The sequence below is a fragment of the Saccopteryx leptura genome, chromosome 8 (assembly GCF_036850995.1).
Source record: "Saccopteryx leptura isolate mSacLep1 chromosome 8, mSacLep1_pri_phased_curated, whole genome shotgun sequence".
NCBI lineage: Eukaryota > Metazoa > Chordata > Mammalia > Chiroptera > Emballonuridae > Saccopteryx > Saccopteryx leptura.
The window spans coordinates 50,813,058-50,839,253 of record NC_089510.1 but is presented as its reverse complement, the minus strand read 5'-3'; the positions used below and the strand labels follow the sequence as shown (position 1 = coordinate 50,839,253).

Genomic DNA, 26,196 nt, shown 5'->3' with positions numbered 1-26,196 from the left:
GTCACCGGCTTGAGCGCGGGCTCATATGGTTTGAGCAAGACTCACTAACTTGAACCCAGGGTAACTGGCCTGAGCAAGGGGTCACGTGGTCTGCTGTAGCCCCCAGGTCAAGGCACATATGAGAAATCAATCAATGAACAACTAAGGTTTCGCAACAAAGAATTGATCCATCTCATCTCTCTCCCTTCCTGCCTGTCTGTCCCTCTTTCTGTCTCTCTCTCTCTGTCACACACACACACAAAATAATAATTTTGAATAAAAGATGAAGAAGAAAGTGGGAGTTAGGATCAGTGACCGAGACCCACACGTGCTCCAGGACTTCCTCAGTGCCCAGAGCACTGTATCCCTTAGGCTTGTTCCTTGTCTTCTCTTTAGGACACATACTCCTTTGTTTCCACAATGACTTCTGCTGGTGAGTCACATATCTGTCTCTAGACTAACTTAAAAGAGTCACCCAGTTAGCCTTTCAGAGTGCAAAGCAGCTTTTTTTTTCTTTTAAATGAGAGGAGAGGAGATAGACTCACATGTGCTCCAACTGGGATCCACCCAGAAACCCCCATATGGAGCCAATGCTCAAATCAACAGAGCTGTCCTCAGTGCCTGGGGCTGATGCTCAAACCTATCAAGCCATGGTCTGCGAGAATGGAGAAAAGAGGCCCTGGCCGGTTGGCTCAGCGGTAGAGCATCGGCCTGGCATGCGGGGGACCCGGGATCGATTCCCGGCCAGGGCACATAGGAGAAGCGCCCATTTGCTTCTCCACCCCCCCTCCTTCCTCTCTGTCTCTCTCTTCTCCTCCCGCAGCCAAGGCTCCATTGGAGCAAAGATGGCCTGGGCGCTGGCGATGGCTCCTTGGCCTCTGCCCCAGGCGCTAGAGTGGCTCTGGTCGTGGCGGAGCGACGCCCCGGAGGGGCAGAGCATCGCCCCCTGGTGGGCAGAGCGTCGCCCCTGGTGGGCGTGCCGAGTGGATCCCGGTCGGGCGCATGCGGGAGTCTGTCTGACTATCTCTCCCCGTTTCCAGCTTCAGAAAAATACAAAAAAAAAAAAAAAAAAAAAAAAGAGAGAGAGAAAAGAGGGGGACGGAAGGGGAGAGAAGCAGATGATAGCTTCTCTTGAGTGCACTGACTAGGAATCAAACCCGGGACAGCCATACACTGGGCCGACGCTTTATCTATTGAGCCAATCAGCCAGGGCCACACAACAGCTTTTATTTGTTTATAGGACATTGGGATTTCCAATATACAGAGCTAAGTCACCACAGATACACAATCTCATTCCTGACTTCAGTTTTATTTGATATCACACATAGATCAGAATTTTGCAGTGATTTTCTGGTTACATCTCTACATCCCACCTTACTCTTCACATTTCCCTTTGTTTTAAGAGAGAACCGTCTCCAGTTCCCTATGCTATTAGAGCAATAGTTCTACAGACCTCACCCTCCAAGTTCGGCTGATTGCTACTCTGAACTGAATATTGTGGTAGCGATGCTCATCAAGGGCTTTACTCATAGACATCTCTCCATCCAGGCTCCTCTTCCTGGTTACACAGTCCCTTTTCACTTCCCTCCATGCTTCTTGGTCTGAAGCCATGACTCACTGTCTTGCCCCTGTCTGATGATGCCCACTGCTCATGCCGCTCACTACAGCCTCATCTCACCAGCCAGGTCATCTTCCATCTCATTCAGTCTCTGTAAAAGGTTTTCCTTTTGCTCCAACTGACCTCTCACCATAAAATGCGCTTGTTTGTGTTGAACAGTGCGTGCACCGCAGTACCCTGCTTTGTTACAACATATACAATTAGATGTCTTATAAAATGTGCTTGATGATGTTGATCAATTGAATGTTGCTCTGAAGGCAGCAACAGAGAAAGTCAAGGGCCCTGGAAGTGTGCGGCCCACAGCAGTGTGGCCCTGTTCCCACTCTCCTGCCCCCGCCTCCGCCCATCGTACAGGGAGATCCTTTGCTCCCTTCCTTCCGCCATACTTTTCACCATCACAGGAGCCCCTACTTTTCATCTCCCTTGGCCTATAGCACCCTCCTCTCATTTTTTTCTAGTAAAATAAAACCCCCACAATGGATTTTAGGAGCTCTCTTTCTCCATAGGGGAAGGGCTAGATCCAAAACAATGGAACTGATACTTGAGAACTCTCCTCTTTTTTTCCCCCTCACTGTAGTATTTAGTTGTTTCCTGTTACTCATCTTCACTGACTAAAACCTTAGCTCATACTCTAGTTATATTTTTAGAAAATCGTGCCTTATATACAAATGTGAGATATAAATCGAACAATAAGGAGGAGGAAAAATAGTTACATTACCAAATAGTACCAAGCAGCACATTATAATGAAAAGATGAGCCTACTTCTGTCCTGGGACTTGCTTGAGAGCCTCCTGACTGTTCTCAGTGGTGCCTTCTACTTCCTCTGCACCAGCTTTGAACCATGTTCAGAGAGAAAGAGTCAGGCAATAGCAAGCACTGAGAGAGATTAAACTTGTGTGGATGGCTAAATTCTTTGTTCTCTACTTCCCCACAATGCCTGTCCTCCATTCCCTTTCTGTGCCTCTTGCTTGAGGACAACTGAAACTGCTGAGAAAATGGCACCAATTAAGGTGAGAGGGATATAAACATAAGATAAGCAGCTTAATCTTTCTGGCTTCAGCTCCACTAGAAAGGGCTGAAAGGATATGGTTTAGCACATGACTCAAGAACATGAAGTGACCACAAACAAATCAGCTCCATCTGCTTCGCAACTCAAAATCATCAGGTTTCTAAAACCTAGTTAGTAAATGGCCTTGGCCGATTGGCTCAGTGGATAAAGCATTGGCCTGGCATGGAGATGTCCTAGGTTTGATCCTCAGTCAGGGCACACATGAGAAGCAACCATCTGCTTCTCTTTCTCTCCCTCTCCTCCTTTTCTCTCTCTTCCCTTCTCACAGCCAGTGGCTTGATTGGTTCGAGCATTTGCCCCAGGTGCTGAGGATAGCTTGGTGGTTCCGAGCATCAGCTCCAGATGGGGCTTGCCAGGTGGTTCCCAGTTGGGTCACATACAAGAGTCTGTCTCTCTACCTACCCTCCTCTCACTTAAAAACAAAAACAAAAATCTAGTTAGTAAATAAAGAAAAGTGGATACAATCATCACAGATAACTGTGTGAGAGAAAAGATTTGCTGTCCTAAGAAGCTGATCCTAACTCACCGCCACTGGTATGTCATCCAGTGGTTCTCAATCAGGAGTGACTCAGAGGATCTTGCACAATGTCTGGAGACATTTTTGGTTGACACAGCTGTGAGGATACCACTGGCATCTATGACTAAAGGCTAAGGATACTGTGAAGTATTCTGTAACACACAGGACAGTCCTTCACGACAAAGACTATTCAGTGCATAATGTCAGCAGTTCCCAGAAAGCCTACTTTAGGGGAAGTCAATTTCTATTATGCATTTTTCTTTTACTTTTGTTCTTGTGAGTATTCACTCCTTGTTACCCCAAACTGGCAGTGTCACCCATTTCTGACAGTCTGGAGTCAGGACCGGTAATAGGTAGAAGCAATCATAGGGAACCACTATGTTCCATGACTTCCTTCCTAGGTTGCCCCATGGGATACTCCACTGGTGTCTAGGACCAGGCGACTGGTGCCACGGGACCTGCAGTGAGTGCTGGTGCTGGGCTATGCCTATGTTCTCCCTAATCCAGACCTAGAATATAATTTTCAGAAGAAAAGAATCTTGGCTCTTGTCATTATTAAAATGTATAAATGTAGGCTTAAGACTATTTTTTTTGTCCTAATTTTCTCCACAAATATAGTGTACCTTTTGGACTCTTCATTTGTTAAGGTCATCCTATATCTCGCCAAGAGTACACACAAAAAGAACTGTGACCTTATTTCTGTCTTTTATCTTTCGGTTTGTGGTGTCCTCAAGGGTGCTGTGCTTAGCCTAGGTCTCGATTACATCGGGCTGTGTTTGCACTGTCTGGGCTAAGGGATGGTGGGCCAACTAAAAACAGCCATGGACTTGAACATCAGGACAACCCCAGCTCCAGAACCTTCCCCGTGGAGGGCTGGCACCTCAGTTGGCATCTCTGCATTGCCTGCACCACAAATATGAACGTGCTTGTAACCTGAAACGCCCCTCCCCCATATAAGGACAGACCTATGCTGGTTATAGCATTCATTGCTCTCTCATCTCTTAAGAAATGGAGCTTATCTTCCTCAATGACCTTGAGTTACCCATTTCTCTTCAGACTGATTTATTTTAGAAATAAAAAAGGAAAGGAAATAAGTCATCAACATGGCACTATCGCAATTGTATAAGGCAGGACCTAGGAGAGTCTTAGACCTTGTGCAACTGCTCAGGTTTTGAAGGCCATTGCATGTTCTAATCCATCCAGATAAGCATATATGCAGTTTACAGAGAGAAGTCCCCCAAGCCATGCTCTGTCCTACTTTCAGCAACTCTGAGGAATTCAAGAATGGTGGTATCTGAATCTTTAGTTGGCTTTTCTTCCTTGTGGTCTGGCTCTAAAGGTGGTGACTAAGCTCTCTTGGGCCTGCTCACGGGGCTGACACATGCTGGTCAAAAGAATTGGGTCAGTCTTGCGCTCTACAACGTTGAAAGGACAGGTCTTCAGGTGCTCGGACATGGAGGCGACTTCATTAAATTCCCAGCGGTGGATTTTAGAGAAGAGACTGCTGAACTGCCAGACCTGTTGGGAAAGACAGAAGCTCGAAAGTGAACACTGGGGCGATCCCCGTCAGGCCCGCTTTGTTTGGACAGTATAAGTAAACGCCTTTCTGTTTCTCCTGTTCTTAGTTCCCAGAGAGGGGTTAGTGGCTACTGCAGACATTTTGCTAGTTTCCTCTCTAGCACCCAACTTCTACTCCCCACTTCCATTGACGATCTTCCTAGCTGGCCACGCGGTTGTGTGGGAATGATTAATACTGATCTGCATATTGCATATTGAACCCCACCACCACTACCACTACCACCACACACACACGCCAGTTCTAGAATAGATACTTGGTTCAAATCAGGGCAATTAGTTTCAATGAGGCTCTACTCCAGAACTGCCTTTATTGAGATATCAAGAAGCAGATTCTCTTTCCCCCTCTATACTTAGACTGGGGAACTGCTGTCTTAGGAACTGCTGGCCACCACCAGGGACCACCACGGGAGCACTATGTCTTAGAATGGAGCCACTGTTGAGGAAAAAGATAAAATAAATAAAAAGAAAATATCATTTGGGGCATTTTCTTGAGTAGCTAGATCAAGCCTTACCTGAAGCTATTCCCTTTGGACTTTTTAATTATTTGGGGCCAATAAATTTTTCTTGTTTTTTATACCACTTTATTTTATTTTGTATTTTTCTGAAGCTGGAAACGGGGAGAGACAGACTCCCACATGCGCCCGACCGGGATCCACCCGGCACGCCCTCCAGGGGCGAAGCTCTGCCCACCAGGGGGCGATGCTCTGCCCTTGCCCCTCCGGGCGTCGCTCTGCCGCGACCAGAGCCACTCTAGCGCCTGGGGCAGAGGCCAAGGAGCCATCCCCAGCACCGGGGCCACCTTTGCTCCAATGGAGCCTTGGCTGCAGGAGGGGAAGAGAGAGACAGAGAGGAAGGAGGGGGGGGGGGTGGAGAAGCGCTTCTCCTATGTGCCCTGGCCGGGAATCAAACCCAGGTCCCCCGCACGCCAGGCCGACGCTCTACCGCTGAGCCAACCGGCCAGGGCCAGCCTCATCAAATTTATTGGCCTCTTTGCTCATAGGTAAATTAACAGAACCTGGGTTCAGGTGCATAGAAGGGTAGTTAACTAATGTCTTTCAGGTATGTAAGGAAGGGCTATAGGGATCAACTATTTTCCTTGACACAATTTTTCTAGTGCTTGCAAGGGCAGCGTTCTGCCCCCACAGGACCCAGCGTTCCAAACTCCGCACAAAAGACTTGTCTCAGGACCACAGTCTAAACCCCACCCATTTTCCCGCATGTCCCCTTCTTGTTTTATTGCACAGCTGCATGGTTTTTTTTTTCTTTTTAACACATGGATGCAGGTATGGATACATGAGGGAGAATCTCAGTTATTGTTTGAGGAAGACTGCTCATGGAATAAATAATAGTAAGTATACAAGATGTTTTAGAAATAATTAATAAAAATAGATGTAAACAACTCTAACTCTCCAATGTCAGTTTGCAAACAGCCACATATTGGGAAGAAACTCAACTGTGAGATTATAGATTTACTGACCTCATTGGGTACATAAATTTGTGATTCATATTAACATATTTACCATGAGAAAAGGATGCTAAGGTTACTTTGACTACAATAAATTAGGAGTTTCACACCTGTATGGTATAAGGTGATAGAAGAGATAATACTGTTAAGCAAGTATAAACTGACAGGGAAAAAGGAGCAGAGTGTTTTTGAAAAATTTACTAGGCATTTGAACAAGGAAATCAGTGGACCACATTATGTGAGAATTTCAAAATGCCTTTAATGAAGGCAAAAACTGTTTAAAAAATTAAATGACATGGGATGGAGGGGAATTTGTTGGCAGGCTAGATCAGAGTCCAGGCAGGAAACAGATGGCACATTCAAATGGGGTAATTTGAATAGAGTTTTAAAAAGGAAGGATATACTAATTGTGGACAAGGTTTAGGAAAGCCACAGATACAGTATAAGTACCTGGGTTGGTAACAATCTAGAGTTTTACTCCTGTAGGCCTGAAAGGGAAGAAGAAGGTTAGATCACTGGACTAGAATAAGAAACTGTGTGGTGAGAGCCACCTAATACAGCCACCTTCTGTGGAAGGACATAGCCACTGCTAAGTGTCACGAAGGGAGAATGCATGCAGTGAGGGAGCCAGAAGAATAGAAATGTCAGCCTCACTCTTCCCCCTCCCTCCCATCCCCTGCTGATGCGCTGCCATTAGTTTAGCCTAACTGGAAGCAAGGGAGCCAGCTGCGGCAGTCTGCAGCGATCAGCCTCCTGGGGAAAAGGCTGGAGAGTGTGTCAGCAAACAGAAGATATCCAGGACACATACATAAACAGGCACTACCATTTGCATTGCCAGTAATATGTTTATAGGTTTGTCTTTCCTATTAGACTGACCTTGAGCCTGGGAATTGTATCTTATTTCCAGTGATCTAGAACAATCCCAGTGCCTACCTAGTACAGTGCTTGGCGCACAAAAGGCTCTTAAATATTTGTTTAATGAATGGATAAATGAATGAATGTTTACTTGCCTCTCTGTGGGCTCTCCAGGAGGTCCCTCCATGGGAATACCTCTTCTTCTTCCATTCCAGGAGGACCATCCCTCTCTCTTGTAACAGAGTGGCACAGATGTTCCTCATCAGCACAGACACCTGGGAGAGCTGGGACAGGCTGATGCTGTCCAAGAACCCAGCAATGTACTGCAAAATCTCCAAGGGCAGACTGGTTAGAGAATCCTGGCTCTTTCCTCCCTGGTCTGAGAGGTGGTTGTTCTTCTTTCCTTCATTCAGCTCTGAAGCAACTTCTGGCTTGATAGCAAAGTTTTTGAGCTCTTGACTATAGATCACTTTTGCTCTTTGCCCTGGGGGACGGAAATGGTTTTGAATAAATGTACATCCCAAGTAGGCAAGGGGGCACCGATGCTGGAACCAGCCATCGAGACTTGACTGAATGTCTGTGTGGACATTCTTAAAATGAAGGGGGAATTCATCCCTTCTGAAGAATCTGTTGCAAGTGAAAGTGAAGGCAGAGCTGCTCTTGTTGTGCCTCCTGGTCACACACTCACTGTGGAGTTCCACATGGAGGCCCTCTGGGTTGTCAGTTAGGAGGTCAGCCAGCACTGTTCCCGAGCAAAACTGTTTTGGCTCAAAATTATAAGTCTGTGTAGCAAAATCCATGAACAGCCCGTCAATGCTCCTTGATTCAGAGATGACATGACCTTTGAGCTCTCTTTCCAAAGCACACAGGAGGGTGGTCTTGATGAGATCTGATCTGGGCAGGTCCTCCACGGTGATCCCTAAATCTGAAGTGTCTACGGCCTTGTGTTCACTTGGCTTACAACTCAACATGGCATCTCCAAGGCGAGCCCGCTTCCCACAGTAGCTCACGGGAACTTTGAAGGTATACACAGTCTTCACTTCCTGAGCCTCAAGTTTGCCGTAAACAAAGTCCTTCTCCTTAGGTGTACAAGCAGGTATCTGACCAAAGTGGATAAGCATTCTCCCATTGTGCACCAGATACATATTATAGTCCTTCGCATCCACAGCTGTTTTCAGTCTTTCCAGAACACCGTCCTGCCAAGGGGCAAGCCCCATCGTTTCCACGGCTGCCTGACAGTCCTGCTGTTTCTGGGTTTCTTGTGGTTCCTTCCCCTTGGCAGAGTCCTCTCCTACCTTGTTATTGCTGTTGGGAATCTGTTCTTTCCCTGGGACCTTATTGCTCTTGCTCTCACAGCTCGTTGATGAGCTTGTTAAAGCAGAGGCTGCAAGCTCTTTGCTGAAAATATTTTCCCACTTGTTAAAACTGGCCAGGTCCATCCCTTCTTTGGTTTTGGCCAACACCTCCCGTTCTTCTTGACTCAGCTCTGCCATCTCTCCCTTCTTGGCCAACAGAAAGCTATGCGGTACTAAACCGGCATTCGCTCCACCCACGGCTCCTCCCATTTCCTCCCAGCTGGCTTCGCCATTAGTAGTAAGTTCCTCCTCCGTGGGCTTTCTAGTTTCTGGGAAAAGTTCTACCATTTTCAAAGATCTGAAAAGGACCTTCTGATCCTGGAGCGCCAAGGCTGTGTCCAAACGCTCCTCACTGGGTGTTTCTTTCATGATGTTCTCATAAAGGGTTGTTGCCGAGTCCACGTTTGGCCAGCGGTTCCACTCCATAGAACAACAGACCACGCTGGCGGGGCACACCTGCAAGTGCTTGGCCAGCTTGTGGCGGGACATGGAGAGGGGGCAGCCGTACTGAGAGTTGAGGCACGGAACCTGCTCTAAAGGGCAGAGCAGCTTGTGCTCTGCCTCTTTGCACATGTGGAAGGTGGCACCACAGGACAGGTGGCAGTTTATCACCATGCAGGAGACACTGAGCTCCACGGGAATGTGGCAGTGACGGTTGAAGCATCTCTCACAATGCCTGTGCTGCCCAGGCGGAGGCTTGCGTGCCCTGCCCTGCGGACACCAAAAGCAAAGGGCAAGATCAAACAAATGACTGCCGGAAGAGCGGATCTAGTGTGTCTGTGACTGTGTTTAAATTGACTTACTTCCTGTTTATACATGCGTCTTATAGAAACCTTGGAAATATAGTAAATCATAGAGAAAAATGCAAAAATTACTAATAATCCCACAATCCAGAAATAATAACTCTAAGATTCTTTTGTGTATTTTCCAATAGCTTATTTTATGTATGTAGTAGAGATGTTTAGGATAGTAAAAAAAAAAAAAAAGAAAAAGAAAAAAAATGCTGAATGTAATGAAATTCAATGTTGACAATTCTTTTTTAAGTAAGAGGAAGGGAGATAGTGAGACAGACCCCAGCATGTGCCCTGATTGGGATCTGCCTGACAACTCCTGCCTGGGGCTGATACTCAAATCGACTGAGCTATTTTTAGTGCCTGATGCTGACACTGGCACCAATGAGCTATCTTCAGCACCCTGGGCCAACACTCTAACCGATTGAGTCATTGGCTGCAGGAGGGGAAGAGGGAGGGAATGGGGAGAGAAGCAGACGGTCACTTCTCTTGTGTGTTCTGACTGGGAATCGAACATGAGGCATCCACGTGCCAGGCCGACCTCTATCCACTGAACCAGCCAGCCAGGGAATGTTGACAATTGTAATTTTTAGGTTGTGGGTTATGGGTGATTTATATTACACAATTAATACTATGAATACTATTTTGAGTCCTGCTTTTTAACTTGTTATTATAACATGAGACTAGACTGTTTTATTATTTTCTACAAACTTCCTTCATAATGGCAGCGTAACATTCCAGAATGAGAGTGCTGTCATTTATTTAACCAGCTACCACCAGGGAACATGCTGGGAGGACAGGGGCCATGTCGGGTGTTGTTCACACTTGCGTCCCTAACACCTGTCACTGGGCCTGGATCATTGTAGGTACTCATTAATATGCTAAGTGAAGAAATTGTTAGCATTTAGATTATTGCTGCAGTTTTTGCTTTTCTGATTTTTAAAGTTTTACTAAAAATTTTTGCTCACAAATCCTTCTCAGCTCCACCCACTGCTCCTCCCATTCAACTTCTTCCAGGTTCTGCTCTAGCAACCCTCAGGCTGCCAGCTCCTTAGGCTATAGGCTAAATGAAGCCAGACCTGGACCTCTACAATGTAAAGATCCAAGACAAACTTGGTACTTACCATAGCTTCCTACTTGCTTCTTGCTTTGTAACTCTAGGGGAAAACATAAAAAGATAAATATGAATGATTAGTAAGAAAGTATTTTGGCCATCTATGTTAATAGGGGCCGGAGAGATTTCATATACTCTCTCTTATTTAACTCCTTCCACCATCCTGGCGGTGTCATTGCCCCATTCTTAGTCGAGGAAAGGGAAGTCAAGAAGTTCAATAGTTTGTCCAAGGTTATATAGCCGCTAAATGTGGGAATCAGGTCCCAACCCAGGCCATCCTAGTCGAGCTGTTTTCACCAATCCACACTGCCCTCTGATGGGGCATCTTTTTGTTGTTGTTGTTGTTGTTGTATTTTTCTGAAGCTAGAAACGGGGAGAGACAGTCAGACAGACTCCCGCATGCGCCCGACCAGGATCCACCCGGCACGCCCACCAGGGGGTGACGCTGTGCCCACCAGGGGGCGATGCTCTGCCCCTCTGGGGCGTCGCTCTGCAGCGACCAGAGCCACTCTAGCGCCTGGGGCAGAGGCCAAGGAGCCATCCCCAGCGCCCGGGTTATCTTTGCTCCAATGGAGCCTCGGCTGCGGGAGGGGAAGAGACAGAGAGGAAGGAGAGGGGGAAGGGTGGAGAAGCAGATGGGCGCTTCTCCTGTGTGCCCTGGCCGGGAATTGAACCCGGGACTTCCTCACACCAGGCCGACGCTCTACCACTGAGCCAACCGGCCAGGGCTGATGGGGCATCTTAACAACCATGGCATCAGTAACTTCTGCTTCCTGTAACTTTCCTCCATTATCTACTGACAATTATCCCGACATTCCATCCCCCAGCCCCACCTCCCCCTTACACCAACATCTGGTCCAACATCTGGTCTCTATCTCACTGGGGCTTCAAATCCACTTAGAAGACAGCCTGATATCCAGCTTAGTCTGGGCAGTGTACAGGTGTTTGTGAAATACCTCTCACATGTCATTCATTCTAGTATATTCAGCTGTGCTGTGGCTAGTGCAAGGGCCAGCCTCCCAAGACCTCAGAAGCAGGCTGAAGGGGTATCTATCAAGCATAAGAGAAGATGCCCTGTCTTCAGAGCAACATAGCTTCTTGGCTCTGGTCAGTTGGTCCCATATGCAAATGTGTTGCGAGATCTTCTGATCTTCCCAGAGAAACTGGGGTGCAGATTTTTGTGAGTGGTAGTATGGTGTAGGGCACAGATAGCATAGGATTTCACCCTGGCACTACAAGTTCGTATCTGCAAGACTTTGGGAAAGTTACTTAACCTCTTTGTTCATCAGTTTCTCCATATATAAAGGGTGAGTAATAATATTACCTAATTATTGTAAGGAGCAAATGAGTTCAATTAAATACAGTACCTGAAACTCTTGGGACAGTATGTGTCTCATAGGAAGTCATCTACACATGTTTGCTATTCTAAGTTTTTATATTTCATTATATTGCAAAATATTTTATTACATAATATATCAAGATAAAAATTCTTGGAATTTTGAATGTTGGCAAATAATATTTTTAAGAACAACTCTTTAGGCCAAGGAAAAACATGTATGCAGCCTACATAAGGTCTGTACTGCAGGTTTGTAGTAAAATTTCAGCACTGTGTTAGTCTAGGAGAGGGTTAGCACTCAGAAGTCACAGATGCAATATTAAAATTTTAAATTTTGGCACTGGCTGATTGGCTCAGTGGTGGAGCGTCGGCCTGGCGTGTGGAAGTCCCGGGGTTCGATTCCCGGCCAGGGCACACAGGAGAGGCGCCCATCTGCTTCTCCACCCCTCCCCCTCTCCTTCCTCTCTGTCTCCCTCTTCCCTTCCCGCAGCCGAGGCTCCATTGGAGTAAAAGATGGCCCGGGAGCTGAGGATGGCTCCTTGGCCTCTGCCCCAGGCGCTAGAGTGGCTCTGGTTGCGACAGGGTGACACCCCGGATGGGCAGAGCATTGCCCCCTGGTGGGCATGCTGGGTGGATCCCAGTCAGGCACATGCGGGAGTCTGTCTGACTGCCTCCCCGTTTCCAGCTTCAGAAGAAAAAAAAAAAAAAAAAAAGAAAGAGCTGAAAAAGAAAAATTTTTTTTTAAATTTTAATTTACTTTAGGATTTTCCAATTCATTGTGGGTGAATTTTCCTTCAACTTTAATTTTTTTTCAAATATACATTAAATGTGAATGAATATATACAATAAACACCCAAATATACTCTACCTAGATTCAACAATTGTTAGTATTTGCCACTTTTGTTTTCCCGCTTTCTCTCTCTCTCTCTCTCCACACACACATTCACACATTTTTTGCCAAAACTCTTGAAAATAAATTGCTGTTACCATGACACATCATCCTTAAGTATTTCAGCACTTATTTTCTCTCTCTTTGTTTTTTTTGTATTTTTCTGAAGTTAGAAGCGGGGAGGCAAACAGACTCCCACATGCACCTGACTGGGATCCACCCAGCATGCCTACCAGGAGGCGATGCTCTGCCCATCAGGGGAGATGCTCCATTGTGGCTGGAGCCATTCTAGTGCCTGAGGTGGAGGCCATAGAGCCGTCCTCAGCACCCAGGCCAACTTTACTTCAGTGGAGCCTTGGCTGCGGGAGGGGAAGAGAGAAAGAGGAAGGAGAGGGGGAAGGGTGGAGAAGCAGATGGGCATTTCTCTTGTGTGCCCTGGCCAGGAATCAAACCTGGGACTTCCACACGCCAAGCCAACACTCTACCACTGAGCCAACTGGCCAGGGCAGCACTTATTTTCAAAGAATAAATACATTTTTTTTTGTAACTACAATACCATTATTTTATCTAAGAAAACTAAAAATAATTGTCTAATAGCATGTGATATATAGTTTATATTAAAATTTCTCCAAAACTTCATATAGGCTTTACATTTTTGAACCAGAATAACTTTAAGGCCAATTTATTACATTTGGTTGGACAGTGGTAATGAACTTAATGTCCACTCATTTCTTATCCTTCAGCATTATAAAGTGAGTCTTAGGAGCAGTATTATTGAATCAGGAAACATTTGTTGGGGAACAAACAAATATTTGAAGTTATTTGAAAATACCCCTTTAAGAAAAAAATAATAAACTAAATGCATGCAGAAAACAATGCTGCTGTTTTTGTTTTGTCTGGTTTTGTTTTTAATGTTGCTATTTAAAGATCTTCTGCCGGTCATTGGATCTACACCAGATAAGTGACTTTGAGAGAGGACATGTGCTGAGCAAAAAGACACAGCATATAGAGACAACTCTTTGGAGGAGTTTGACAGGTAGATATAGAAAGGTAAATACAACCTAAGGGCATAAAACTCACATCTGAACCTTTTGTTGTATATCTGGAGAAAATTTTTCTCACTGAGATAAAGGAAAGTCCAAAATTCTTGATAGTCTAATTATTGCTAGGTAGGCAAGAAAGACCAATGGCCATGCTTTGCCTGGGACTCTCCTGGTTTTATCACTGGAAGTCCTCAGGCCTAGGATGCTTCTTGGTCCCAGGCAAACTTGAACAGCTAATTGATCACCTTATTTGGAGCCAAATGCTCTTGCCTCAAGTTGATCACATTAAATAAATCATTGGTTGTCTTGGGAGAAGATGTTCCATTCTCCTAACTTCTGTTCCAGTACAGTGACAGGATCCTTATCCCCCCATGAGGTTTGTCTGACTTTCCTAGGTTGATTTTTTCTGCATTTTGGACATCATGGAAAAAGTACAAGATTTTAGTGCTTAACATGTGCTTTCACATAACATCTCATTTAATTATCACAATGACCATGTAAGGTGGGTATTACCATTTCTAGTTTACAGACAAGGATTCCGGGACACACACACACACACACACACACACACACACACACACACACACACATCCTAAGTTATTCGGCTTCAAATTCTGTCCTCTTTGCTACATCATACTGTGTCCCCTTGGAGACCCAGAGACATTGTGTGGTCCAGTCCCATGATTTGGGAAGAAAGCAAGCCCATGACTAGAGCCTATCAGAGAAAGAGTCTCTCCCCTTCAGTTAGGACACAAAGTATCGATGTGTAGGATCTTTCCAAACTGTACAGGAGCCAGATGCTCTTCATTAGGAAGCATCTTCTTCCATTTGCTGACCTTTTTTTGTCCTTCTCTGGACCATGTCCATACTGTGCCCATCTGAACTGAGGAAATAAGATTATTTAGTTCCCTTGCTTTTGCATTTCAGGAAATACAAATGTGAAAGTGAAGTGGTTTCTTTTTTAAAGATTTTCTTTATTGATTTTAGAGAAGAGAGAGAGAAAGAAGGGGGGTGGGAATGAGAAGCATCAACTCATAGTAGTTATTTCTCATATGTACCTTGATTGGGCAAGCCTGAAGTTTCAAACCGGCAACCTCAGCATCCCCTGTCCACACCTTATCCACTGCTCCACCACAGGTAAGGTGAGAGTGAAGTTTTTAGGGTTAAAAATCTACACTGCAACAAGGAAATGTCTGTTGCTTGCTTCTTTGTTTCTTTCTTCTTCTCTGGAGCTCATAGTTCAAACCTGTTGCTTAATCCTGTATAGGGCCTTTCTACTTGATATTTCTCCCAAAATTCTCCCCTTGCTCTTTGTTCATGTTATGGGCTCCTTTTTGCCATTTAAACTTCAGATTATATTTTCTTCCACAAAGAGATCTTATCTGAAATCTCCAATATACAGTAAATAAACAAACACTCTCATTTATTAGCTAATTAATTTTTGACAAGTTATTTAATCTCCCTACCACTAATTTATTCATCCATAAAATAGAGGTCATAATAACCCATAGGATCAAATGAGATAAAGTAGGGAAAATGTCTAATATAAGACTTACTCAGTTGTTAGTCATTCCTTTACCAGGAAGGTCATTTCCATGGTCATTTTCCTTGTCCAGGCCTTTATTTCTTCCCATTGCATCATTCGCACAGCTCTTGGCTGGCCTTCCGATTTTCAGTTCTCCCTCACTCAAATGTATCTTACATAAAATTTCTAGTTGAATAATTGTAAAAAATATTTTTTACCTTACTTCTTTAAGAATGTGAATTCCCTCAAATCCCTCCTGTTGGGAAAACACCTGTTAGGCTTGCTTGCTTGTACTTTGCATGATTAGTGCATAAGCCCATGGCAGAGCCATGTGTGTGTAGCCTATGTGAGGTTATGGGTGCTTGCCCTTAGTGTGGATCACTTGCTGGTCATTCACCTACTTCCATGAGAAGCTGTTTTCCCCTTCTGGTTTTTTGTCAAACATTGGAAGTATCTATTAAAAGGATATGTCTCACCTGACCAGGCAGTAGCACAGTGGATAGAGTGTCTAACTGGTTCTCGGAGGACCCAGGTTCGAAACCCCAAGGTAGCTGGCTTGAGCGCGGGCTCATCCAGCTTGAGTGCAGGGTTGAGCATGAGATCATAGACATGAGCCCATGGTCGCTGGCTTGAGTCCACAAGTTGCTGGCTTCAAGCCCAAGGTCACTGACTTGCGCAAGAGGTCACTTGCTCTGCTATAGCCCCCAGTCAAGGCACATATATGAGAAAGCAGTTGATGAACAACTAAGATGCCACAACAAAGAATTAATGCTTTTCATCTCTCTCCCTTCCTGCCTGTCTGTCCCTATCTGTCTATCTCTCTGTCTCTGTCACAAAAAAAAAACAAAAAAATAAATAAATAAAAAAAAACAAAAAATAAACCAGGATTGGCCTGACATTTTCTGGCTCTGCAGTTCCTCTATCTTCTTCCTGAATCCAATGTGAACCTGCCTGGTCTTGGCCACTGGCATTACACCTCCCCTCTGTGGCTCCTAGTAATCGTCACAAAGCATTTATTTCTTAAACATTTAAGAATTCAAGCAATACTGAATGAGCCAGGAACACCTTCCAGATGTCAAAGAGGCAACTTGAGGGATCTTTTCTCTAAGTTGAAGTTTGTAATTTAAATGTTTGCTGTTGGAAAAACAGCTATGTTAGGCTTGCTTGCTGGTTTACTAGTTGCAAGCACTTTGCTTGATTAGTGTGTGAGCACATGGCAGTACCACGTGTAAATAGTCTATGTAAGGGTATGGATGCTTGTGCTCAGCACAGATTGTGGACTGTGAAATGCCTGCCCACCACTGTGAGGGGCCATTTTGCTGTCTGTTTGCCTGAGAAGCAATTTCCCCTGCCTGTTTGTTCGTCCACCACTGTGACAATCTATTAAACAGTAATGGCCAAATGCTTTCTGGCTCCACAGTTTTTCTACTGTCTGCCTGAGTCCAATGTGGACCTGCCTGGCCTCAACCACAGGCATTACATCTGGAGTAGTTGGCAGGATTCAGATTACATTGGTATGGAGTTGCTAACATACTTGAAGGGTGGAATAGAAGAGTGGCTGTTCCTGGTTGCTGTCCTGTTGGGGACTGTGGGCTGGGTGGTTTTTACAGCCCTGAGAGCAGAAACCAAAAGCTCTGTGTGAGAGGCTGCCGGAGTTCAAAACCTCCAGGATGAGCTGCAGACTGAGCACCAACAGTGGCAGGAACTATAACAGTTGCTGGAAAAAAAGGCTGACTGCTTTCAAGAGCTGCAGTGTGAGATGCAGGCTGAGCACCAACGCACCTGGAATTGAAACAGTCACTGGAGAAGGAATTATGGTTTTGTGAGCTGCAATCTTCCCTAGAAGCTGAATGTTGGCAGCAACAGTTGTTAGAGAAACAACTGTGGGTTCAAGAGCTCAAGTTCCAGCTTCAGGCTGGGAGCTGGCAGCTGCAGGAGACAAAGCAGGTGCTGGAGGTGGAGCTACATCTGTGCCGGCAGAGTGGCTCTGAGTCGACCGTTGTAGTCATTTCCTACTCTTCTGAGGAGGAGAAAGTTCAGGATGAGACTGCCATCAGTAGACTCAGAGCCCAGCTGGTGGTTGCCCAGAAGGTAAAAACCTAGTAGCCAAGAACACCTCAGGGGCACAATCCCCTCTGCAGGTAGTGGAGCACTCTATGATCTGGCCCTACATCCAGGCAGAGCTGATGGACTTAGAATCACAGTTCAGGCAGAAACCCACCGGGCCCCTGGCAGCCTGGTTGCTGGAGTTGTAGGACATAGGAGTGAATGGCATCATGCTCTCTGGAACAGAGATGGAGAAATTGGCTGCTGTTACCACGACTTCTTCCTTGAGGCAGTATCTTCAGAACTGCCATGACAACCCAGGAAACCATACCCTATTAGAATGGGTGATGGCTGCCATTTGTACAGTTGGGCAGAATGCTGGGGACTTGCCAGGGGCAGTGAGTTGGTGGCAGTCCTATATTGAGCTACCCCAGATCCTTTGGGAACTAGGTATGAAGAATGCTGCTTTCAACCCGAGGTCCTGTGGGCCAGATGAGCAAGTGTTCATGGCAGGGATGAGGGACCTTATTCTCTATAGTGCCCTGTCATCCCTTTTTTGGTCACTAGTTGCTATAAGAGCCCTTATGTGAGGCAGCCCATCAACGTGGTTACACAGACGGTGGCAGATTTAGGGGAGCTGAAGATAGCATGGGACCATAAGGCTGTGAGAGTTGTTGCCCAAACTACCCCTCTGACTAACAAGAGAAATGGACCTCTAAAGGCTACCCAAACACAGATGTGGGTAGATTTTCCCCCTTCCTGTGTGCTTGTCTGTCATTGTGAGACGTTATTAAACAAAATGGCCCAATGCTTTTTTGCACCGTACTTTTTCTACCACCTGCCTGAATCCAATGTGGACCTGCCTGGCCTTGGCTACTGGCATTACATTTGCCTACATTATGTTGCTCATTAAGAAAGAAAACAAAGAAAGAGGAAGGTGTCAATTGAGATGCTGCTCTGTCTTGTGATTAGCTGTGGGAATCAGGACAACCTGAGAGAAGCATTGCTCTGACGGTGGGTGGAGGGAGATCCTGATGCAGCCATAAAGGCAACAGAAGTGCTCTGAGCAGGGGAACTTTCCCTGCAGCAGCAGAAGGAGCTCTGTCTGGAATATCAAGAGAGCCTGGAGAGCAAGTGCAAATGACCTCAGGGAATGTGTGAAATGGTTGCTGAGGGACTGAGAGTGAGTGCAGCTAACACTGCTCCCAGCACTCAGTTAACATTTACTGAATAAGGACTGATTGAATGAAATTGAATAGAATCCAATGATGGCAGTGTTTTGAAAGAACCACTTCCTCTCTCCCTTTTTCTTTCTTTCTTTCTTTCTTTCTTTCTTTCTTTCTTTCTTTCTTTCTTTGCAACCTTCCTTCCTCACTCCCTCCCTCTCTCCCTCCCTCCCTTCCTCCTTCCCTTCCCTTCCCTTCCCTTCCCTTTCCTTTCCTTTCCTTTCCTTTCCTTTCCTTTCCTTTCCTTTCCTTTCCTTTCCTTTCCTTTCCTTTCCTTCCCTTTCCTTTTTCCTTCCTTCCTTCCTTCCTTCCTTCCTTCCTTCCTTCCTTCCTTCCTTCCTTCCTTCCTTCCTTCCTTCCTTCCTTCCTATTTTTTTTGAGAGAGAGAGACAGGAAGTGAGAGAGATGAGAAGTATCAACTCATAATTGTGGCACTTTATTTGTTCAGATTGCTTTCTCATATGAGCCTTGATGGGGGGGGGTGGCATCTCTAGCTGAGCCAGTGACCCCTTGCTCAAGCCAGCGACCTTTGGGCTCAAGCAAGGAATCATGGGGTCATGTCCATAATCCTACACTGAAACTGGCTACTCCACGCTCAAGCTGGTGACCTCAGGGTTTCAAATCTGAGTCCTCAGCATCCCAGGCTAATGCTCTATTAATTGTACCACTGCCTACACAGGCGAGCTACCTGTTTCAAAGGCAGCAATTTGAAACAAATTTAGGACAAAAGTGTAATGATGTCAGATGTATGCTAAAATGGGGCTTTTTTTTAAGTAAGGAAAAGAAATGATTTCAACTTTATTAGGTTAGTATAGCCTTAACGGAATGGAAAAGACTTCAGGAGACTCAATTCATCACAGATACTCAGAATGCTGCCAGAACTGTTTTCAGGGGACTGTGTACTAGTTCTAAACCCTGGAGACAAATCAGAAATCTGGGTCAAGCAGGTAACAAGAAAGCCTCTGTGAATGTAGAAATCACCCGAGCAATATTTTTAAAATACAGATTCTGATCTGGTAGGACTGGGGTGGGGTCTGAGCCTTTCAAAATGGTAAGTTTCAGACAATGCTGATGGTCCAAGCACCTCACTTTGAAAGAAAAGGATCTAGCCCTGGCCTGATAGCTTCATTGGTTAGAGCAGGGGTCCCCAAACTTTTTACACAGGGGGCCAGTTCACTGTCCTTCAGACCGTTGGAGGGCCAGACTATAAAAAAAAACTATGAACAAATCCCTATGCACACTGCACATATCTTATTTTAAAGTAAAAAAAACAAAACGGGAACAAATACAATATTTAAAATAAAGAACAAGTAAATTTAAATCAACAAACTGACCAGTATTTCAATGGGAACTATGCTCCTCTCACTGACCACCAATGAAAGAGGTGCCCCTTCCGGAAGTGCAGCGGGAGCCGGATAAATGGCCTCAGGGGGCCGCATGTGGCCCACGGGCCGTAGTTTGGGGACCCCTGGGTTAGAGCATTGCTCCAAAGCCCAGAAGTTGCCGATTTGATCCTCGGTCAGAGCACATACAATGTTCCTCTCTCTCTAAAGTCAATAAATAAAAAAATTTTTTTAAGGGTCTAATTTAACCTCTTCATTTTCATAATCGAGGCCCAGAAAAGTAACATGTCTTGCCCACACTCTTCAACTTGATGTTTTGAGAGATTCCGTAGAAACCACAGTGCCACACACTGTGTACCTGTATGGCGGTGGCCAAGGGCATGTGGGCAACTAGGCTGGTACCAAGGACAAAATAGGACAGAGCCTGGAAGAATGAGGAAGAGGTGGTAACTAAGTGTCGCTGGCCAAGAAAGTCATGAGAAGGCATGTGGCAGGTATATTTAAATCACTGACTCAAGCAAAAAGAGAATGGGATTAACAGATAATAGTTTTAACATTCTTTACTATAATTTTAAAGTTAGTTGGCAAACAGGGTTGATGTCAGGGAGATATTTTTAGGCAAGGGGCACTCTCAGCACCCCTCACATGATGTCAGTGACTAACTGTTTTGCCTTCTCATCTGGCAATAATTATTTATTCCTGAGTTTTCATGCCAGTGGAAGTGACAAGGTCAAAATTAAGCATCAGAGGTATTCTTTAACTCTTAACCTATTAACCAGTCAATTAATTAGTTACTTTAATTACACATTATAAACATGTTTCCCCATTATGGAGATATTTAATTCTAGGGAAAGCAAATGTATAAAGTTAAATATTAAAGTAATCCCTTTGTCTCAAGATTTTGTGTGTGTGTGTGTGTGTGTGTTTGTGTGTGTGTGTGTGTGTGTGTGTGTGTGTGTGATAGAGACAGAGAGAGACAGAGAGAGGGACAGATAAGGACAAACAGACTGGAAGGGAAAGAGATGAGAAGCATCAATTCTTCATTGCGGTACCTTAGTTGTTCATTGATTGCTTTCTCATATGTGCTTTGACCGGGGGGCTACAGCAGACTGAGTAACTTCTTGCTCGAGCCAGCGACCTTGGGCTCAAGCTGGTGAGCCTTGCTCAAACCAGATGAGCCCGCGCTCAAGCTGGCGACCTCGGGGTTTGAAACCTGGGTCCTCCGCGTCCCAATCCGATGCTCTATCCACTGTGAAGCCGCCTGGTCAGGCTCTCTTGAGATTTTACCATAACCAGTTGGCTGAAGATAATTCTTACATCTGGTCCCATAGTCTCGGGTTTTCGAACTATGATCTCAGCACTTTCACTATAACTTAAAAATATAACCATCCTCCTTCAAAATCTATTCAACCTCACCACCAGCAGTCTTCTTCCTATGCTAGAAATCTCTCTACCTTTAAACTTTTGGTTATTTAATTAGCTAGTTAATGCTCATATCTGGTGCTTATATTATTAGTATTAGTATTTTAAATTACCATTTGTTTATTACTGGCCAAGAATGGATTACCTTGGGGGTAGCTGTTAATCAGCTTGTCTTCTTGGTTACTCCTAAGCCAACACTCCCAGTCTTGCTAGGAAAGCACCCCAGCAAACACCTCGAAGACCTTGGTGCCCTGGAAACCCCGTCAAGATTAAATGCACTTAACTGTACCTCGCAAACAGGCATAATTCTAACCCAGACACCCACAGCAGAGTTATGGGATGTGCCTGGAGATTACAGAGGCAAGCAGGCAGGAACTAGGAGTTAGGGTATCTGGGTAGATCTCTTTTTACTTGGCATTGGTGGCTTTAGCCCGGGTACTTCAAAGTTCAGAGTGTAGAGAATCACTTTTGCTGCATAAGCCACTTCCCAGCATGTCCTTAGTTGAACTCCAAACTATGTAACCCCACAGCAAGGCTCAGAGGAAAATAAGAAAATAAGCACTGCTCCCTTATCCCTGCCAACACTATGCAGTTATTCCAAAAGCTACATTTTACAACTCCTAATTCCTCAATTGTTATTAATTGCATCTGTCCTTCTGGATGTGCAAGTGACAAGTCTGTAATAATTTATGGTTTGTATGCAAAAGTCTGTATAAGTTTGAGGCCCTGGTTAGCCTGGTCAAGGCATATACGAGAAGAAACTACAAGTTGATGCTTCCCGCTCCTCCTATCTCCCTTTCTCTCTCTCTCTTTTTTCTCTTCCGAAAATCAATAAATAAAATCTTTTTTAAAAAAGCCAAAAAAAAACCAAATTTGTAAAATATACTTCTCACAAAAATTAGGGGATATTTTAGAAATAAATATGAAGAGATAAAATATCCCCTAATTTTTGTGAGCATTATACTTTCAGTTCTGGCCCTGGCCAGGTAGCTCAATTGGTTAGAACACTGTCTCTATATGCCAGGTTGTGGGTTCGATCCTGAGTCCAGGCACATACAAGAATCAACCAATGAATGCTTAGATAAGTGGAACAGCAAATCGATCTATCTCTCTCCTTTCATAAGAAAAAAAAAGATTATTAAAATACTTTCATAATTTATTCCATGGATGAATTTTGGATTCAAAAGCCCTGGGGTGGAGAGAGCCATATTTAGGGAGTGTTATCAGAAAAAAACAGGCTTTAAACTTCACAGGCAGAGCTTAAATAGTACATGCAGTAAACACAATAGTGCTGCATTAACTGGTAGCGTGACACAAGGGATGGGATCTAAACCACAGGAGGATGACTTGCAAATAACAGAACAAATGCTGAAAATTTGAGAATTGGTAAAAAGATCACAGCATTTGGACTCTAGAAAATAGAAATCGTGGGTTTTGGTCATCCATCCAGTTCTTCACCACCGCCTGCCCTCAACCCTGTGTCCCCTCATCACCACTGTGTCACTTTAGACTTACTGCATAACCTCTCTGGCTGATTGCAGAAGAAAGAACATAAACTGTCAGAAAGCAGGTAATCTCCTGCTCTAAGATTTTTTTATTTAAAAACATGAGTTTATTCAGGGCTGGGTCTCATTCTCAGCGCTAACATTCTCCCCCCAACCACACACATGCACGCATACCAGCCCATGTGTAATTAATTTGCTTAACAACCTTCTTGCCCAGAGCAAAAACGGTGATGTGCAGCGCAGCCCCAGTCCCCATGTTCACTACTCCAAATGTCTCCTTGGTGCACCTGCTCACGTCTGCAAAGCTTACCTTAATGGCATGGGCTGAGTCAGCATCTGTTGCGCCTGCATCCCCCCATTGTGAGCAAGCAGGTTGAGGGAGGCGGCTGAAGGTGTATCAGCTGCACAGAGCACAGAGTCCTGCTGTGGAGGCAGGGAAAGGACAGAAAACTTCAACAGAAATAGTTTGAGTGTTTTGAAGTTAAAAATAAAACTATATCACAAGGGGCAATGTGACCCGGCTCAACTTACTGATTTTTTCTGTCCCCTGTATTTATTATCAACAGTAGTCTTTACTGGAGTGCCATTTAGCAGGGGAAGCCGGAAGGGAAGTGAGGTTTTAGATCAATGAGTTTTCTTCCCCTCGAGGAAGGAGAAAATCCAAGTAAGAAAATTCATTTTCACGGGGAGAGCAGCCTCTCAGACTGCTGTGCGTGCTGCCTGCCGGTCCAGCTGTGCTCACCGAGGCTGCTGGAGCCTTTGGGCTGCTGCTCTAATTATAACCACGCTTTTCATCTAAATCCACAACTCGCTGAAGCAGCAACTTGTGCAAGTGACAGGCGGTCTTGTTTCTGTTTCTCCTATTTCTTGTCATGGCAAGTAAGTGGCTGTCCTAACCTGGCCCTCTCCTTTCCTGGGTGGTTAGGAAAGGGAGAGTTGGTAACTCATAAATCAGACATAGAGTAATCCAGTGAGAGAATGAGAAGTGGTGGGAGGCTTAGCTGAGGTGTAATCCAACTCCTTCTTTTTACAGATGAGAAGACTGAGGTTTAGAGAAGGTAAATTGTCCAAGGTCACACAACTCGCCTTGCTCTAGTGGAAGAGCCAGTTATTATTACTCCCAGTGTAGTGCTCTTCCTTGTCTCATCCTCCTCAAGGGAACTCATTCAGCTACCTTCTGAGAAAAGAAAATATATAATCTTGGCTTTTTTAATTTCTAGGTACAGTTGACCCCCTCATCTTGTGGTTTCTCTTTCTGTAGTTTCAGTTACTTGCAGTCAACTGTGGTCCAAAATATTAAATGGAAAAATTCCAGAAATAAATAATTCATATGTTTTAAATTGCCACTGTTCTGAGTAGCATGTTGAAATCTTGTGCTGTCCAGTTCCATTCAACCTGGGATGTGAGTCATCCCTCTGTCCAGTGCATGGAGGCTGCATACACTGCCCTCCTGGGAATCACTTAGTGGCTGTCTTGTTATCAGATTGACTGTCGTGGTATAATGATGCTTGTGTTCTTGCTAACAATCAAGAAATACAAAGAGAAGCCGTAAAGTGCTTCTTTTGAGTGTAAAGGTGTTGTTGCCCTGGCCAGATAGTTAGAGAATCATCCCGAAGCACAGAGTTTGCCAGTTTGACTCCTGGTCAGGGCACATACAGGAACTGATTGATATTCCTCTCTCTCTCTCTTTCTCCCTTCTTCTCTCTAAAATCAATAAAATAAACAGTTTTATTTAAAAAAAAGACAAAGAAAAGGTAAATATAGTACAATAAAATATATACATATATTTAGAGAGAGAGAGAGAGAGAGAGACAGACAGACAGGAAGGAAGAGAGACGAGAAACATTAACTTGTAGTTGCAGCATCTTAGTTGTTCATTGCTTGCTTTCTCATCTGTGCGTTGACTGGGGGATTCCTGCCAAGCCAGTGACCCCTTGCTCAAGCCAGAGACATTTGGGCTCAAACCAGTGACCAAGGGGGTCTATGATCCCATGCTCAAGCCAGCAACCCTGTGCTCAAGCTGGCGACCTCAGAGCTTCAAACCTGGGTCCTAAGCGTCCCAGACCAATGCTCTATCCACTGTGCCACCACCTGGTCAGGTAAATTTTAGTAATTTGAATCTTGGTTGTTGTTCTTGTTGATATAGCTAATGATTTGTCATTTTGTCGATCTTTTCAAAGAACTAGCTTTTGGTTTCATTGATACTCTTTTGTGTTTCTGTTCTCTCATTTATTTCTGCTCTAGCCTTTATTTCCTTCCTTCTGCTTGCTTTGGACTAAGTTTGTTCTTTTTCTAGTTTCCTAAGGTGAAAAGTTATTGATTTGAAGATAAAAAAAAAATCATTGTTTTGACAGTAAAAGGATTAGCGGTTGCCAGGGGTTAGGGTACAAGAAAGGATAAATTGGATCACAGACGATTTTTAGAGCAGTGAAACTATCCTGTATGGTACTGTAATGGTGGATACATGTCATTACCCATTTATGAATATTTATATAATGTACATCAAGAGTGAACCTAAATATAAACTACAGAGTTTAGTTAGAATGATACCTCAATGTAAGCTCAAATGTAACAAATGTATCACTCTGGTGTGCGTTGTTGCTAGTGGGGTCAGCTGTGTGTATGTGGGAACAGTGGGTATATGAGAAATTTCTGTACCTTCTGCTCAGTTTTGCTAGGAACCTAAAACTGCTCTTAAAAAAAAGACTATTTAGCCTGACCAGGCAGGGGTGCAGTGGATAGAGTGTTAGACTGGGTTGAGGAGGATCCAGGTTCAAGACCCCGAGGTTGCCAGCTTGGGCACAGGCTCATCTGGTTTGAGCAAAGCTCACCAGCTTGGACTCAAGGTTGCTGGCTTGAGCAAGGGATTACTCGGTCTGCTGAAGGCCCACAGTCAAGGCACATGTGAGAAAGCAATCAATGAACAACTGAGGTGTTGCAACGAAAAACTGATGATTGATGCTTTTCATCTCTCTCTGTTCCTGTCTGCCTGTCCCTATCTATCCCTCTCTCTGACTCACTCTCTGTCTCTGTATATATAAAAAAAAAAGACTATTTAAAAATCTAAAGTGAAACACACACACACCTCACAGCCTAAGGGCCAATGTGTGTCACTTAGGCCTGCAGGCTTGCCCTGTAGGATTCCCGTGGTGACCCAATGTGATGGATACTGGGACCTGCCAGCCTGCTACTGTTACTCTCCCCCTTAGTAAATGCTACTGTCAGTAAAAGCTGATTCAGTTATTATTATTACTGTTCACATTATAATTTCTTTCATGATTGATTAATTCTTTGGAAATATACTTTTAAATTTCTCAGTGGAGGGAAAGGTTAGCATTTCTTCTAATTAACTTTCCTTATGATCAAACAACGCTGTTTGTATGTTATTGAATTATTTGAGTTTGCTAAGATCTGCTTTGTGGTCTAGTATGTGGAAATTATGTGTTTGAAAAGAATGTGCGTTCTCTACCAATTGGACGCAGAAGGCTACATACTTCCATTAGATCAAGCTTATTAACTG

General features: G+C 44.6%; 1 protein-coding gene across 2 annotated transcripts; it reads right to left on the bottom strand.

The window, feature by feature from the left end:
* Window positions 1–1,189: 1,189 nt before the first annotated feature.
* Window positions 1,190–23,547, bottom strand: FBXO40 (F-box protein 40). Of its 2 annotated transcripts, XM_066347920.1 has the most exons (5): window positions 23,208–23,547; window positions 22,987–23,099; window positions 10,352–10,384; window positions 7,237–9,147; window positions 1,190–4,701 (listed from the first exon to the last, which is right to left on the bottom strand). In XM_066347920.1, the coding sequence occupies exons 3-5, from the start codon at window positions 10,352–10,354 to the stop codon at window positions 4,486–4,488; spliced, it is 2,130 nt and encodes a 709-aa protein (XP_066204017.1). In that variant the 5' UTR covers window positions 10,355–10,384; window positions 22,987–23,099; window positions 23,208–23,547; the 3' UTR covers window positions 1,190–4,485. The 2 variants fall into 2 exon arrangements, with proteins under 2 accessions (XP_066204017.1, XP_066204019.1); XM_066347922.1 differs by lacking the exon at window positions 10,352–10,384.
* Window positions 23,548–26,196: the final 2,649 nt, after the last annotated feature.